General features: G+C 38.8%; 2 protein-coding genes across 3 annotated transcripts; one reads left to right on the forward strand and one right to left on the reverse strand.

The window, feature by feature from the left end:
* Positions 1–814: 814 nt before the first annotated feature.
* Positions 815–8,351, forward strand: VPS29 (VPS29 retromer complex component). Its single transcript, XM_030860315.2, has 4 exons — positions 815–917; positions 5,394–5,585; positions 7,357–7,592; positions 7,845–8,351. The coding sequence occupies exons 1-4, from the start codon at positions 915–917 to the stop codon at positions 7,960–7,962; spliced, it is 549 nt and encodes a 182-aa protein (XP_030716175.1). The 5' UTR covers positions 815–914; the 3' UTR covers positions 7,963–8,351.
* Positions 7,985–17,436, reverse strand: FAM216A (family with sequence similarity 216 member A). Of its 2 annotated transcripts, none has more exons than XM_030860307.2 (7): positions 17,122–17,436; positions 15,719–15,753; positions 13,583–13,704; positions 12,226–12,355; positions 11,961–12,144; positions 11,321–11,403; positions 7,985–9,965 (listed from the first exon to the last, which is right to left on the reverse strand). In XM_030860307.2, the coding sequence occupies exons 1-7, from the start codon at positions 17,211–17,213 to the stop codon at positions 9,847–9,849; spliced, it is 765 nt and encodes a 254-aa protein (XP_030716167.2). In that variant the 5' UTR covers positions 17,214–17,436; the 3' UTR covers positions 7,985–9,846. The 2 variants fall into 2 exon arrangements, with proteins under 2 accessions (XP_030716167.2, XP_030716166.2); XM_030860306.3 differs by having other exon boundaries at positions 15,713–15,753; positions 17,122–17,431.
* Between the last annotated feature and the right edge of the window lie 240 nt (positions 17,437–17,676).

A 17,676-nucleotide genomic window follows, 5' to 3' on the forward strand; every position in this document is an offset into this window, starting at 1 on the left:
ATGTTTAAAGTACCATTTACAATAAACAATAGTTCTTATACATTCCCATTCATTACTGAGCTCCTTACCTGCATTTTATTCCTACAATAAACCCTATAATGAAGATGCTGTTAATATTCTCATTTTACAAATAAGAAAACTGAGCCCGGAAGTGATTCCGTGGCTTGTCCCAGGTCATACATTAAAAATGCTAGAATTTGGGGAAAAAAACAGGTTTATGCTTTTTTCTCATGGCACTAAAATACTTCTACTGTCCAAGCATTGTTTTTCCCAACTTCCCACACAGTCCTATCGTCCCGAGTTTGAAGCTGCCCTTCCAATATTTGTCCAGATAGTGCAACTTCATTTTATGGACACCTATGAATATAAATATTATGCATAAATAAAAGCAGATGGGCCGTCATTCGCCCCTCAGAAGCTAACAGGACCCTGGGTGGGTGGGTGGGTGCCGGCTGTGGCCAGGCCTTGTGTCCTCAGCCCCTAGGCAGAAAGGCAAAGATCAAGAAACTAGACGATGGTGGAAACTTCCCCATGAACCCTAGGCTTTCCCTTTTCTACACAGAAAGGCAAAAAGGCCTCTGCACCTTTCACCTGACTGCCGCTCATCCCGCACTTCAGCATGACTGCAATCCCTAAAAATGTCAGTCACTCTGCGCGCCTCAGCTCGAGGGCCCCAGGCGCCCGGATGTTGCCCGCGCTTTTGGAAACTTCGCGATCTTGGCCACCGCCCCACCACAATTTCCCAAAGAACAACTTCGCTTTACGGCGGCGAAGAGCCTAAGCGGGCCTCCGTAGAGCTGTCTCTCGCCGACTTCTCTTCTCATTGGTTGTGAGCGAGGTGGGCGGGTTGTCGAGGCGTCTGAGGAAGAGAGGGCGGCGGCGGTTGTGGTGACTGAGCGGAGCCCAGTGACAGGATGGTGAGGGCGGCAGCTGCGGCGACAGAGGCCTGCCTCTCGGTTGGGGTGCTGCGTCGTTGGGAGACGCTGGGAGTCTCTGGGCGAGGGCTTAAACGATCCCGGAGGCCGTGGCGGGCGCGGCCGGGGCCCGGGCCTGGGGAAAGACAAGGGAGGAAAGAGCGGCCACCTCTGGGTGCGGCCAGCCCTGGCCTCGCAGCCCAGCCCCAGGAGCCACAGGACGTCCAAGGGGGGACAGGGTCCCTTTCAGCTGCTGCTTCTGTCACGAGCCCCTCACGCCCGAGCCGGGGAAGGCCTTTGGGCCTGTGCCTCGAGCGTCCCAGAGAAAGGAGCACGGGAACTCCGCCGCTTCCAGACGTTTCCTTGCTCCTTTCGCGCAAAAAGCCCCTCCCGCTAGTAGGTAACCCACCGGTTACCACCCCCATGTGGCGAAAGCTGGCTTCTCGGAGGCAAAACGGGAAGAAGCAAGCTACCATTTAGTTTGCTGTCTAGAGAAAGTGGATAAGAGCTGTCCCCTTCGCCCCTGAAATACCGTGCAGCTGCCATTGAAATGTGGCAGTGGGCCCTGAAAAGGACTGGATTTAGCTTTTAGGGTTGCTGGAACTACTTCCTCAGGCTGCTGCGACCCTTTAGAGCAGGATTCCTTAATGGTTTTCGAACTCCTTGAAATGGTTTGAAATACGTTTTGGAACGTTTTTCTGGTGAAAGGGTCATTGTTGGCAGCAAGGAGTAGTTTGGGAAGCTTTACCTCATTCGTCCATCAGATTGCCCCAGATCATCCCCTCACCCCCAGGAGATCGGTACCCCAAGGCCTGCCTACGTGAAAACTCGGGAACTGCTGCCAGAGAGGGCTAATAGCGGTAATCAGATTTTCAAAGTGCCCTTGACCCCCTACAAAGTGAAGAACGGTTTTAAAAGGATTTCTCATGATCTTGGTATTTGTGTTGCTGAAAAGAAACTTCTCTCTCTGATGAACATCTATTGCATTTTTAAGATGATCGTGATTCTATGACCAGCAGCCTTTAAGGTGCCTTATAGACGTGACAGCCAAAGATTCATGGTCTCTGGTTCTTTAGCTTCTTTATGTATGTTAGAGACTTTAATCCCACTTTTGATTTTTGCTTCTAAACAGACTCCAGATTAGAGTAGTCCAGTTTACAGTAATTTTGAGACAGTTATCCCTGGGAGAAGATGAAATTACCTGACATGATTTCTATATTAATGTTTCTGAAGTTTTTTTGAGAGGTGAACACTTTTTCATGGTAGTTGTACTGAAATATCACTTTTCATGTGAAATAGAACTGGGCAAAATTTAGAGTTAGTCAATTCTTTTACAATTAAAAGCATTTTATTTGGCAAAAGAGACCAGAAATGTTCAATATACAGTAGTATCCAGAGTCTATGGGCAGCAAATTCAAGTGTGGGGAAAGTCCAGATTTAGCTGGAGGAAGGTGTCTGCTTTTATCATCCAGTACATCCAATACTTGATAATGTATTCACAGTGCTGTGTTAGATCTTCTGTACAAAATGACCTAGCTGCAGCATAATTTTCCAACTACTAGAATTTTTTTTTTTTTTTTTTTTGCTGTACGTGGGCCTCTCACTGTTGTGGCCTCTCCCGTTGCGGAGCACAGGCTCCGGACGCGCAGGCTCAGCGGCCATGGCTCACGGGCCCAGCTGCTCCGCGGCACGTGGGATCTTCCCGGACCGGGGCACGAACCCGCGTCCCCTGCATCGGCAGGCGGACTCTCAACCACTGCGCCACCAGGGAAGCCCCCAACTACTAGAATTTTAAACATAGGAGGATTAAAATCAATATACTTGAAGAATAATTAGTCCTAAAGGATCCAGAAAATGTTAGCTTTCATTTAAGCTATTGCTGATGAATTTTCCAAATAAAATTCTAAACAGAACAGGAAACAAAACGGATGGGAGTCAAAGTGGCGAATGAGATTAGGAAAAGTCGAAAAAATTTTAAGTGTGTGTGAGAGAGAGAGATATCTAATAGTACAGCAAATGGTTCTTTTGGTAATGTTTTGAGCAAAGCTGATTTTTAACATTTTCTTTCATAACACTCAGAAATCATTAACAGTTGTTTGCATATTCATTCGATGAGTTTTTTGTTCTTTTTTTGGTTTGTTTCTTTTCGTTGCTTTCTTTTAACATTGGTCATGTTTCACCCTTTTTTTTTCATTCCCCTGTCTGCAATCAACTTCTTCATTCCACTAAGGCTGGGCACAGAGTAAGTTTCTTCTCTTAGCTCCTACTAACAATGGTGGTTGGGTGCTGTTACTGGGATTTCACCCTTTTATGTCTATCAAATAGGAAGTAACCAAATTCCTATGCTTTGATTAGGTTGGTTCTTTATTTGAATTTAACAAGACTGCCATTTCCAGGATCTTTTGCTGTCTTAAAAGACTCTGTAATCTATGTCTAACCTGAACTGTCCAAAGTGTGGAATTTGGGCAAAGACGCTGCTCAAAGTATGGTATTTGTTATGTGACACTATTCCCCCTATAACTTAAAAAGCTGCAGGAAATCAAAGTCCTAGTAAGGATCCTTACTAATTTGAAATAGTTTCTGTGTGGCCATTCATAGTTATATCTTTAGACTGCTAATAGTCTAGGTACACTTGGGCATAATCCTCAGTACATTATAGAATTTAGCTCATAGATCATTATAAAGTATCATGTCTTACTAATGTTCGTTCTACCACATTCAGATTGAACAGCTCATTCATTTTTAGGCCCAAACATTTTCAACCTGTTATAGACATATACCCTTAATTTATGAGTTTGAGGTTCTTTTTTTTTTAATATAGAAATCTATTTTTTTACCTTTTTCTCAAATGCCAGCTTCCCACATTAACTATGTACTTCAATTCATATCTGAAGGGATCCCCCTCTAAAGATGAAGATTGTTCTATCTCCAGGTACTTTTGTATTGATTATCACTGAGGGTGGAAACTATGTGGTGGTTTTTAGTTTTATAGATGTTTTGTCCACTAAGATTTGGATTGAAACAATATGTCATTGAGCAAATACCAGCTGAAACTACTCTTCGTAAAGAAGCTTATTTAATAATTTCTTTTAAAGTGAGCTAGTTTTGTAACCTTGTGTTACCTCAGTTACTTTATATCCTGATAACATTTCCTTTCCTTTGTAATCATTTTGATATTTGTTGCAAGATGAATCAAGCTTATTGTGGTAATAATTTTAATTTTACACATTTTGGTTTTGATTAATTTCAACTTACAAAGTCTGTAGTGGCCAAACTTTGCTGTTTATCCTGTTTTAGATATTTAATGTTTGGTAATATTAAAAAATAGTAATGCGTTCTTTAGAACCAGTTAAAGGGCATGTACATTTATGGATGGGATATCTGTGTGGGAAAGCATCCTGTCATAGAATGAAGGTGCTTATACTGTCTGCAGCCATACCACCCTGAACGCGCCAGATCTCGTCTGAAGGTGCTTATACCAATGGACATGGAGAAATTGATTCTCTTGTCCTTTGGAGGGCGAATACTATTTTTAAATGATCTTTTTGACATTATTGTGTTAAGTGGTGTATATATGTCAAATCTTGAAATTTTAAAATTAAAAATCTGCAGGATTGAGGTTTTTTAATTCTTTTATATTTATATGCAGAATTTGGTTTTGTCGTCTGAGATTGTTCCAACTCTAAACCACCTCCTGCTGAATTCATCACTTATTTAGCTGATCTCTCTCTTTTTTTAATGCTCTAATGCACATGAAAGATTGATATGTTATTTTAAGTTTGGGAACTAAACTGAGGATACATAGACAATTTGATCTAAACAAAAATATGACAGTCAGGATTTCTAATGATGAAGGAAAGAGAAGATAACAAAATTATAGTTCAGAAGCACATGTTTGCCCTATTGAAACTCTTTGCAACATAGGCTGTTTTTATTCCTCTGCAATGTATAGTTAATATTTTAAGTAACAAAGATTGTAAATTTTGGCTACTGTTCCTCCAAATAGTTGTCAGTCTAGTAAATTATAGAATTAACTTTTTTTCCTCTATAATTTTAACCATTCTTTTTATTAACATCCCTGGAATCAATATATGATGTTTTACATTAAAACTGCAGAAATATGAATTACCATATCAAATTCCATAGGGCCTGGTAGTATATTTTTCATTTTTCAATTTTTTTGAGTGTAATTTATAGGTCTCTGAATGAATCGCTTTAGAAAGCTTGATTTTATTCTTGATAAATAGAATGATTACCTGTATTGTGTGCACGCCTATTTATGACCCAAATAAACGAAGATTGATTTAGAATCATATGTGTGTTTAAGTGGTCATGATAGGAACTATGTGAGTAACTTCTGCTCTTTTGGGTTTTGGAATCTCTGATTAGTTTAATTTAAAAGAGGACTTATGGGAGGAGAATATCTTGTTTTGAAATCATGTTTAACATTACACCTTTTCTCACCTTGACACTTTAAAGTTGGTGTTGGTATTAGGAGACCTGCACATCCCACACCGGTGCAACAGTTTGCCAGCTAAATTCAAAAAACTGCTGGTGCCAGGAAAGATTCAGCACATTCTCTGCACTGGAAACCTTTGTACCAAAGAGAGTTATGACTATCTCAAGACTCTGGCTGGTGATGTTCATATTGTGAGAGGAGACTTCGATGAGGTGATGTACTTCCCTTTCCCTTCCCAAATATTCCCTTTCCTTTTTTTTTCCTGTTGTGTTGATTATATATTAATTAAATATTTCCTTTTCTTGATTTTTATATATATAAGGTTTATTTTTGAGACCAGAGTTTCTCAACTGTTAAGGTTTTTTTTGCTTTTTTTTTTTTTTTTTTTAGTTTTCCAATGTAAAATTATTACACATACCCCTCCCTTACAGTTTGAAAATCACTGATTTTAGACTACTTAATAAACATATTACATACTTGTTCTAATTAAATTGATATGGTTTTGTCAATATTTTTTGTAGTACTATCATTTAGTTTAAAAAGTTTTTGTCAGGAACTTACCCCGCCACCACCTCTGCTACCCTGTTCCAAGCTACTTATCACTTTACTGTGTTCCAGCTTCCTGACTCTATCCTTGCTCCCTGCACAGTTTATTCTCCACGTAGCAACCAGAGTGATCCTTTCTAGGTGAAGTAAGATTACATCACTTCTCTGCTGAAAACCCTGCCATGGCTCCCTATCTCAAAGGTTAACTATAAGCAGGCATGAGGGAGTTTTGAGGAGGGGATAGACTTTTCTATATCTTACTGTGGCAGTGCTTACACAACTGTATGCATTTGTCAAAACTCCTTGAATTGTATACCAAAAAGGGTAATTTTCCTGTACGTAAATTTTACCTCAATAAACCTAACTTTAAAGGAAAAATAAGGAGTTCTGGAGTTCCAACTTTGCCCATTAATTAATAATGAGATTTTAGGCAAGTTACATCCTCTTTCTTAGTTCCCTACTATGTAAATATGATTGAAATAGATGATTTTTAAGACCCATGACAGTGCTAACATTGTATGACATAGCTTAATAAACCTGATTCTAGTATGAAAATTTTATTTTTTATTCCTAGGAATATAAGCTTTTTCATAAACTATTTAAATTCACTGGTGCTTTTTTTTTTTGGTTTTAAGTTTGAATAAACTAGAGGTGGCATGAAAGTGAAAAGTGGGGTGGGGGGATGAGAAGGGAAGGGGCAGACATCTTGTCAATAATTCGAGTATATGTTTGCCATTTGTTAAAAATATATTAGGGGTTCTGTTTATGATATGCTAAAGATAGTTTCAGTAGCAAGAATTAAATTTTTTGCTTGACCCTGGAGCCATACTACCAGGGTTTGGATCTTGGCTCACACACTTAATAACGTGTGCTCCTAGGCAAGTTATTTTCACCTCTCTGTGCCTCAGTTTCCTCATCCATAAAATGGGAGTCATAATAGAATCTACCTCTTAGGATTGTTTGTAATTATTACATAGGTTGATATTTATAAACTTCTTAGAATAGTGCCTGGTTCATACTAAGTGCTACATAAGTTTAACTACCATTATTATTTTAAGCCATCTATGTAACTATTAAAACCTGGGATATAATTTGAACATATCCTAGCTTACAGGTCATATTCCTTGGATTCTTAAATAAAGGAAACATAAATTTGGGGGAATTATCCTTTACAGAAAGCCGAAAAGAACTCATCCTATAAAAAAAAAAACTCAACAAAGGGATTGCATGATAAGTTCCAGTTTACCTAAAGTAAATTATGTTTTGAGCACCGTTGCAGCCTTAGAGATTGAGAAGAAATCAAATATTTAACAAATATGTTGGTTGTGGAGCATTGTAGTAAAACACCCATATGAGATTGAATATTTAAGAAGGTTATTTTTTAAACCTCTATGTCTCTAAAATATTTGTTTTTCTTATGTCTATTTCATATTTTAGAATCTGAATTATCCAGAACAGAAAGTTGTAACTGTTGGGCAGTTCAAAATTGGTTTGATCCATGGACATCAAGTTATTCCATGGGGAGATATGGCCAGCTTAGCCCTGTTGCAGAGGCAGTTTGATGTGGATATTCTTATTTCAGGACACACACATAAATTTGAAGCATTTGAGCATGAAAATAAATTCTACATTAATCCAGGTTCTGCCACTGGAGCATATAATGCCTTGGAAACGTAAGTAGTATGCAATTTGGGAATTTGGGGGTTTCATAAAGTTAATAATTGTACAAGTGACATTTCATAAAAGAGAAATGTGATTATTTAAATAATTATAGCCTTTTTGGCAATCTTCTATTGGTGATTATTCTTTTTAATATGTCTAACAACCAGATTTCTCCTTGAATCCAAATTGTCATCCTAAATTGAAATTTATAGTGCTACTGCTTTTTAGTACAAAACACTGACATTATTTATATTTTCTTCCAGAAACATTATTCCTTCATTTGTGTTGATGGATATCCAGGCTTCTACAGTTGTCACTTATGTGTATCAGCTAATTGGAGATGACGTGAAAGTAGAACGAATTGAATACAAAAAATCTTAAAGCGAGGCGTGTCCTGATGATATTTCTGTTGGGCTTTTTTTTTTTTCCATTCCCCTGTTCAACTCAAGTAATTAAATGTTTAAGAGCCACAAAATTGTATCACTTTTATAATATTTTGCAGTAAAATGTAATCTCGTCTTCTGTTAATACAATGTTCTAAGCTTCTTGTAAACTATAAGATTATATTTAGTTTAAGTATATGATTTCTATGAAAAAACATCCACCACACAGTAAATGGTCACATGTTAAGAAAAATTTATCCTTGTAAATATCTTCATAGTTGATATTTGGAACTTTACTACCAAAGTAGTGCATGAGGAGAAAGAATCTAGATTTTCTTGTATACATTCTTCTCTTCTCCAGTAATAAACAGTTACCTTTCATTTATACTTTCTTGATAAACTGTGTTTTAATTTTTAAAACTTATGAAAATAAGAGGCCAAATGAAACTGCAGACAAGTGTTACAGTGATAAGGTAGATGAGATGACCTTTCAGAGCTCTTTCTTAAAACGTTCTAGGTCATAATGTTGGACTCAGATTTTATTAACTAAATAGAATACCATATTGACATAGTAAATCATCAGTGATTCTTCAGACTGTTGCTTTTAAGTGCCCTATTCTTTACGTTTTAACAAAAAAATTTTTTTAAACACTACTGTGTAATTTGAAAAGATACGTGCACTCCAGTGTTCATAGCAACATTATTTACAATTGCCAAGATATGAAAACAACCTAAGGGTCCATCAACAGAAGAGTGGATAAAGACGATGTGGTGTGTATGTGTGTGTGTGTATGTACACACGTACATACGTACATACACAGTGTAATATTAGTCATAAAAAAGTGAAATTTTGCCATTTGCAACAATATGGATGGACTTGGAGGGTATTATGCTAAGTGAAATAAGTCAGATAGAGCAAGACAAATTACTGTATGATATCACTTATATGTGGAATCTAAAAACTAAACTAGTGAATATAACGAAAAGGAAACACAGATGTAGAGAACAAACTAGTGGTTACCAGTGGGGAGAGGGAACTGGGGAGAGGCAAGATAGGGTAGAGGATCAAGAGGTACAAACTATTATGTATAAATAAATAAGCTACAAGGATATATTATACATCACAAAGAATATAGCCAATATTTTACAATAACTATAAATGGAGTATAACCTTTAAAAATTGTGAATCACTATGTTGTACACCTGCAACTTACATAATATTGTATATCAACTATACCTCAAAAAGTTAAAATTTAAAAAAATAAAAATTTAAAACACTAATGTTCTAAAACATTTAGAAGGCAAGCACACTAGAGCAAAAATGTAATGTGAACAATCCTTTCATTAATACAACTATTCCCAACTTAAATCTAGTTTAAGAGTCCAAGTGTTTGGCAATTTTCATAAAATAGGGCAAATTGATATTTCCATTTTTAACTTGTGTTCAAGCAGATAATATTTATTGAGCAAGCCAGGATGTTACCTCTATCAAATGCTATTCTATATCAGGATATTCAGAGTTTTCCTCAGCCTGATTTGGAAAATATTTCCAGGATATTCTAATGTTGCTATTTTAGGACTTACTGTAAACAGAATTATACAATGTATTTTTCAGATTTAAAGAAGAATAATTCAGTTTTAGGTGACAAGAAGAATTTTAATTGTACCTAGCTAGGACTACACGCATATATTTCACACAAATTTTATTACACAAAATATTCGTACATGGAACTACATCAAACCATTTACATGGTAGTAAAAGTTTCTGAACAAACTAAAATTACTTAATGACTTAGTGGTGAATAACAATACTGAATGTAGAGAGGACACGATTCACAATCCCTTCCCCCCACCTTTGGCACATCACCAATACTCAAGATTGTCAAGTTAGCATCAGATGTTCTCCGTGTTCTTCAATTGACATTGATTGCATACACTTATTTAGCAAATCATCTTCCTTTTTTTCTTCATTCATGTATGATTCAGAATCATTTATGGAAACTGAAGGAAAAAATAAGAGTTTATAATGTCTGTTTTGGAAATAAAGTATTTCATCCTGAAAATTGAGATTTGTATACAAGAACAACCTTCAAAATGACCTACTTTTTTAATAAGCCTTTGGCAAAAACAAATTGCAATTTTCAAAATTTGATTATCTCCCACTCCCCCTAAATCTCTTATTTTTTAAAATAAGATGCCCAGTACTATATTCTAGCCAAGTTATTGTATAGCAAATTCTCTGTTACTAAGTCCTATTTTCCCATTGCTTTTCAAAATCTTTTGACTGGGGGAAGTTATAGCTTCAGTATTCTCTGTTTTCCTTAAGTTCCTTCTCATTTCTTTTCTCTTGGGGGACCATGGGGACTTTTCCTCTATCTGTGGTTTCCTCCAGCTGTTCTTTTTGGAACCAGACTTACCTTCTCCCCTGCCATTTCCCTCATTTCTTGGATAGGCATGGTATGGTACTTACAGCAGAGCTGAGTGGTGCTGTCATACAGCAGTGGGATATGGGTTCAGAAGGCCTAAGTTCCCTGTTTCCTACCAACTTCCCTACTCACTGTGGTAGTAACTAGGAAATTATTTAACTTCCACTTAATCCTTTCCACTTTATCAATTCTGAGGAATATTTCTGAGCATTCAGTCTTTCTCTTGCCTTTTTCATTTTGTGATATTCTGTACTTGTGGTAGAAGGATCCTTTATGCTGATCCTTCCCAAATGTGGATTTGTCTGAGTTGCTCTGTAAAATTTTGATAATAATAATTGGTTTGTTTCCACTGGTTTGAATATTAAACAAAATGGTATAGGTGATATAGCCCTTTGTTAACTATTTGATTCTATACAAAATATTGCTGTCTGGGGACTTCCCTGGTGGTCCATAGGTTACGATTCTGTGCTTCCACTGCAGGGGGAATGAGTTCGATCCCTGGTTGGGGAACTAAGATCCTGCATGCAGGAGTCCCTGAGCAGTGTGTTCTTTTAAATGAAAGCAGAAATCGATTTCATGTTTAGTTTTTGTTTGTTTTTTTTTGCGGTACGCGGGCCTCTCACTGTTGTGGCCTCTCTCGTTGCGGAGCACAGGCTCCGGACGCGCATGGCTCACGGGCCTAGCCACTCCGCGGCATGTGGGATCTTCCCGGACCGGGGCATGAACCCATGTCCCCTGCATCGGCAGGCGGACTCTCAACCACTGCGCCACCAGGGAAGCCCTCATGTTTAGTTTTGTTTGGAGCAATATAAGCAAGTCACGTTCTAAATTTTTTTAATGTCTTCTCTAATAGAAATGGAACTATATTGGGTTTAATATTTTTTAGCATGACATCTTTAAAAATGCATATATTAAGAATTCCACATTTACCTGATTGCATGAACAGTCTGCCTGGTTTTCTAAAAATCTTCAGCGACTTACATCTTGTTTTAGATGCATATCCAGTTTTTAAACTGTAAGAAAGAGAAGCATCTTAATTGGAACCAGCACAGTGAACAGCTGCCAAATGCATGTGGAAGACCATATATGTTCTTTTTATTAAGCTGCCGGCATCACCAAAGAGACCCTTTCAGACCCTGAATTCTCCCGTGACATACTAACCCTGAGATGCAAAGCTAACGATTGTAGCGCAGGTTGAATAATCAGGCATCTTAATCTCTTTTTTCCTTTTTCCTTTTTTGTTTATAGTATTCCCCTGTGCATAAGCCACCATATGCTTCTCCTTTTGAAAGTGTTTGTATTATTTTAAATTTGAGTGGGAATCATTTAAAAGGGCAGTCTTCCATATCTTTAGCTGATCGAAATTTTTACAATTCCACAAAGTTCTGAAAACAGTAACATATCCCAGTCAGCTCAGTAAAGAGACTATAAGATAGCATTCTTTTGTGCTTTTTGTCCAACCTATTCTGAATTTAATAAAGTGAACATATTAGGGAACACAAGATTTAATGTCATTTAGCTCAAATAAAATTGAGGGGTACATTTTTCTCTTAAAGAGTAGGAAACAAACCTTTCTTTGTTTCTCACTGGTTGCCAAAGGGAATGCTGTATGATCATCTCAGGTGCAGATGCAGCTGCAATGTTAGAAGGCCCCGAGTCCTCTCTCTCCAGCTGGTGTCGCCATGTAGTGCAGGGGTAATGCTGCTTCTGTGAGTAACGAGAACTGAGGTGGCTCCTGTGATGAGTGAGGACACCTGTCACACAAATCACCTCTGTTAGAACACCCTCTTGTTTCTTGTGAGAACTAGTGAGAAACTACCTGGAGGTGCACCTGCCTGGTTTTTGTGAGCTGTGCTGGGTCACATGCATGTACTGCCTCTTCATTAACGTCCTCAGATAGTTTGCATTATAGATCTTAGCAATGCTGCACAGGTAACGCTTCTGGCCTAAGGTGAGGTCTGGATGCTAGAAGACAAAACAAGATTTATAGGCTGCATTGTAGAACAGAGGTTGGCAATATTCCATATCTGAAAGGATAGAATGTTCATTTGGCCAAAAAATTAAGAGAGAAAGAAATGGCCATTTAAATAGTACAAGTGACTCTGTTTGCCATTTCCACTCGAGTGATTCAGATGCCCACTGGGTTTGAGAAACACTGCCCTAGAAGAATAAGGAAAGTGTGAATCTGCTGTCTGTCAATGAGTCTTAGTTCCCATGTGCCTCTCAGTGAGTGTAGGCATCTTGCCTTCTGAATATGATGTTTGAGGTGGTACCTCAAAAGTGGTACCTAAAAGAAACACAATTACTCTAGTCTTAGAAACAGTCTTTTCTAGCACCAGAAGAATAACTCTCGGTGTTGGACAGACTGAGGGTAGTCTGTTGGTCTCTTATATAGGTAATTTTTTTTTTTTGGCCGTGCCTAGCGGCATGTGGGATCTTAGTTCCTGACCTGGGATCAAACCTGTGCCCCCTGCAGTGGAAGTATGGCGTCTTAATCACTGGACCACCAGGGAAGTCCCAGTCATATAAGTAATTTTGACTAAGATTTTCACTGTACTTGCTGATTTTAGAAGTTAACGCTCACCTAAAATGCAAGACTCCACTATATATGCATGTGTATATACATACAAACACAAGATTTACTGAACTGAATAGATAATAAATGCAGAGAAAATATTAAATGTTGGTCAGAAATAACATCAGTTTGCACAGATCTTTAGTAACCCTAATTTATATTGCTCTAGAGAGGGTACTTCTGCCAGCTATGATCTTTAATGGGTAATACGGGTCAACAGTTATGAAGTGTTTATTGCCATTTTCTTTACTTACTTGCTTTTAATTTTGTGGTCCTTGAGCAAAATCCTTATGAGGTTGGGTTTCTGTCTCTAGAGTGGAACTTTCCTCAAGCATCTTTGTGCTTGGCACTGAGCTTCCTGAGTAAAGGTACATTAGATCCAAAGTATCATAAAACCCTGAAAGAACTCTTATGATAGGGAATCTATAATGATAAAATCCTTGCATTCACTCATGAGTTTACCCAGCAGATATTTATGGACTCCTAGACAATGTGCTGGGTGTACTTGTCTTCTACAGTGCCTTACCCTCTAACTAGCTTATCTTCAATAAAAAGTTCAGCTCTGAATACAAAGACTATCGGTATTTAAATAAAGTATTGGTATTTGGTTAGCATACCTTTAGAAAGGATGTCTCTGTCATTGACTTAGGGATGTGAATTGTTTGAACTTGAGGCGTTTTCCATAACTCTTGCAGCATGGCTATGTGTGAGTTCATTTTGTGTCCATCTTTGAATCTATCTGTAGGCAAGGACATTATTATGTGAATTTCATAAGCAAAGATAAGTTTAACAAATTAATTATTAAGATCCATCTATTTACATGTGTCATTGATTATCCTGGAATACCAGTATGAGTCAGACTGTTAAATCTGAAGAGACATTATGATATGCCATTTGGTTTTAGAGCACACAAAAATCTAAGATATTTATAAATATTTACTATATATAATGATATATAATCATTACATATGGACAAAATTATTTTGAACTCAGCTGAGATGCAAAATGTTGACAGTAACTTATTTCTTTAGTTTATTGTATGTCAGACCATACTAAACAGGAATATACATGCAGGATTTGTGCTTTAAAGATTTTCAAAAATATTTTATCATTCATTTGCCTTCAGTATATAGTTTCGAAATTCTATTCTGCATTAGACTCAAGATAGAATAACACACATTTTATCCCTTTAATGAGGCAGTGTTAAAATGAAGAGCTTTAGGGACTTCCCTGTTGGCGCAGTGGTTAAGAATCCACCTGCCAATGCAGGGGACACGGGTTCAATCCTTGGTCCGGCATGATTCCACATGCCGTGGAGCAGCTAAGCCCATGCGCCACAACTACTGAGCCTGCGCGCCTAGAGCCTGTGCTCCGCAACAAGAGAAGCCATAGCAGTGAGAAGCCCACGCATGGCAGGAAAGAGTAACCCCCACTCGCTGCAACTAGAGAAAGCCCGCGCGCAGCAACAAAGACCCAACACAGCCATAAATTAATTAATTAATAATAATTTAGGGCTTCCCTGGTGGCGCAGTGGTTGAGAGGCCGCCTGCCAATGCAGGGGACGCGGGTTCGTGCCCTGGTCCGGGAAAATCCCACATGCCGCGGAGCGGCTGGGCCCGTGAGCCATGGCCGTTGAGCCTGCGCGTCCGGAGCCTGTGCTCCGCAACGGGAGAGGCCACAACAGTGAGAGGCCCGCGTACCGCAAAAAAAAAAAAAAATAATAATAATAATAATTTTTTTAAAAAGAGAAACTGCCATCAAGGGGGTTTCATCTTCTAAAAAAAATAAAAAATAAAACAATAATAATAATAGTTAAACGCAACAAAGAACCCAATTGAAAATTGGCAAAGGGCTTGAATAGACTTTGGATGTCTCCAAAGAAGATATACAAATGGCTAATAAACACATGAAAAGATGCTCACTACCACTAATTATTAGGGAAATGCAAATAAAAATCACAGTGAGATATCACTTAATACCCATAAGGATGACTATCATCAAAAAAACAGAAAACAAGTGTTAGCTGGGATATGGAGAAATTGGAGCCCTGCGCACTGCTGGTGGGAATATATTGAATAAAATGATGCAGCTGCTGTGGAAACAGTATGGCGGTTCCTCAAAAAAAGCAAACAGAATTGCCATGATTCAGCAATTCCATTTTAAAACAACCACATGTATATAAAATAAATAGTGATATATATGTATATACACGCAGATATGTGTGTGTTTTTCCTAGGTAACTGTTAGGACTATAAATTTTCCAAGGAAAAGCAAAGTGAATTCAGGTTTATATATCACTGAATTGAAATTGCTCCCCTCAAAAAATTAGTGAGAGGTCTTGGGGGCCTGTCTTAACCTCTTACCTCCAGCAGCTCTATCCTTTACTTCAAGTGAGAGGAAAATAGCAGCATTGAGAAATATTTTATGTTCTTTGAAGTTGAACAATTTAGAATTTTTTCCTTCAACCTGTGTATAAACCCCAGGTTGTGTTCTGTCCTTTTCAACCAACATCGGTTATAAACACAGTTCTTTTCAGATTCATTGCAATTTTGAAGTATTCTTTTGATGTGAGATATCTTAACAGGAGACAAAGAACCTGCTGGATTGTTGTTTGAAAATCTTAAAGAGTTTACCAAGGATGCTAATGAAGACTTTTTAAAATTCCATTGTGTGAGTAGTTATAGCAAAACTGGCTTCTCTGAGCCATATTACTGATACATATTATCTGCTTTATATGCTCTACTCACCAATACCTTTGGAATTCTGGTAATAAGAATATCCAGCTGATCTGTTTAAAAAAAAAAAGGGATGTAAATAATATGTAATAATTGACAGCTTTATAAGCATTAAAGAAAGTATTTTAAATGAAAAAAGGACAGTATTGCAGATGCTTTTTACTTTTCATGTTTCCATCAGATAATAATGTCTTGCAAATCTTCTCCTGTAATTCTGGTTATATTCTAATGACTCCAGGCTTCTTCAAAGTGGGTTATCTGAGATTTTTACCATTCTGTAAAGGATTTACTGTAAGCCAGATTTGGCTTTACTTTTATAGCCACCTAATCTAATTCCTACACCGAGCTCAATAAAGTTGTTTGGGCTTCTGTGCTATTCATGATATTTTCTTCCTTTATTTTTAATAAAGTAATTTATTGTATGTAATTTAAGGTGAACTGGAACTGATAAGTTGGTCTGGAATGTTGCTAATTTTGTACAAGTTCATTTTTTCTTTTCTCAAATTGACAAATACTCCCCTTTTCCTCTTCCTGCAATTTATTCAATGACCAAGAATTCATTGATCCCCTGAGATACTGGGATCCAGAACTTTGCCAAGCACTGTGACAAACAGAAAAGAAACACACAACCCCATCCTATCTTTAGAAATCCTAAATCCACAAATACATTTATTTTTTTAAAAAAACATGGCCATGGGTGCAGCAGGAGCCATGACGGTGGGCTTCAGAGGAACACCGGGCAATTCTCACTTTTAGGGAATAACTCATGCAAGGGATAAGGAGGTACTGCCCACAGCAGTAACTTCAGCAACTAATTGTCTTCAGCATCCAGGAAATAATAGTAAAAACCTGCTCAAAATGAAATGGATTTATGAAAAAGGAACTACTGAGTGAAGAAAATGTTAAAATCAAGGTGTCTCTAAGATTCAGAGTCATCTGTCTCATTACAGATTATGAATCCCAATTTGACATAAAGGTGGCTAATGTCACACACAGGGAAATGATTTGACTTGGAAGCGCTTCTTTGAACCTCTGTTCCCTTGGTGCCCCCCAACCCCCCAACCCCACACCGCCAACCCCTTTTTTGTAGAAGTACGTTGACCAGACCGCAAAATTGCCAGCAGATTTCGTAGCGCCCCCTGGGGCAGAAGAGGCACCCAGGCGACTGTCGCAGTCACCGCGTTTAGTCAGTCATTGCACCAACCCTCTTCCTAAGCTTCCCTCTGAAGCCCTTCCCCTAAACTGAGTCGGCTTCCATATTTCCCATCGCGGCCACAACAAAGGTTCTCTCTTCCTCTCACTTCAGTACATTGGGGACCAGTCTACTGGAGCAGCCTGCTCCTACCCACTCCTCTACCCGGGGATCACGACCCGGGGCTGATCGCCATCTTCCCAAACCCCTCAGGGCCCCGCAGCCTCACCCGCCGCCGCCACCCTCGGCCCTGGCCCCTGTGGGCGGCTCTGTGGAAGAACTGCACTCCGTCCACTCGGACACTGGACCCTGGCCGGGCATCTCCTCCCGTGTGCCCTGACCGCGAGCTATGTGCGGGAGAAGCTTTCCCCTTTCCCCTCCCCTGTCAGCACGCGTGCGTCAAGCAGGGCAATACTGGGGGTGAAGAGGCAGACGCCGGATTCCAGCCCCCTCCGATGAAGTCCGGACACTGCCCGAACAGCTTCGGGAGAGCGGGGAGGGCAGATCCACGATCCTGGAGTTAAGTTGGGGGAGGGGCGGGAGTCCTTTAGTTGATTGAGCGTTTGTACGTTTGCATCTTTTTGTGGAAGGGATGCGTCACGGAAAGGAAGTATACCTTCCCTCTAAAACGGAAGGTGCCTTCCACCTCAGTATCCAGATCCTCTGCAAATTTGTAAATCTCGAGGGTCACCATATAGGTCAAACATCAGTACGCAAATAAAGGACCGAGGCACGCGGCTGAGGGATGCAGTGTTACGGTTGTCCGTTATCACCAGGGCAACCA

Source organism: Globicephala melas, chromosome 13 (genome assembly GCF_963455315.2).
Source record: "Globicephala melas chromosome 13, mGloMel1.2, whole genome shotgun sequence".
Taxonomy (NCBI): Eukaryota; Metazoa; Chordata; class Mammalia; order Artiodactyla; family Delphinidae; genus Globicephala; species Globicephala melas.

What these genes read in the sequence shown, in the direction of transcription:
- VPS29 (XM_030860315.2), top strand. An exon ending in TGAGAGGAGACTTCGATGAG is followed by an intron (nt 5,586 to 7,356) that starts GTGATGTACTTC and finishes TTCATATTTTAG; the next exon opens with AATCTGAATTATCCAGAACA. An exon ending in GCATATAATGCCTTGGAAAC is followed by an intron (nt 7,593 to 7,844) that starts GTAAGTAGTATG and finishes ATTTTCTTCCAG; the next exon opens with AAACATTATTCCTTCATTTG.
- FAM216A (XM_030860306.3), bottom strand. Translation starts at nt 17,213, where the DNA reads ATGCCCGGCCAGGGTCCAGTGTCCGAGTGGACGGAGTGCAGTTCTTCC. An exon ending in CCAGTGAGAAACAAAGAAAG is followed by an intron (nt 11,404 to 11,960) that starts GTTTGTTTCCTA and finishes TCTTTCTTACAG; the next exon opens with TTTAAAAACTGGATATGCAT. An exon ending in CAGACTGTTCATGCAATCAG is followed by an intron (nt 9,966 to 11,320) that starts GTAAATGTGGAA and finishes TTTTTCCTTCAG; the next exon opens with TTTCCATAAATGATTCTGAA.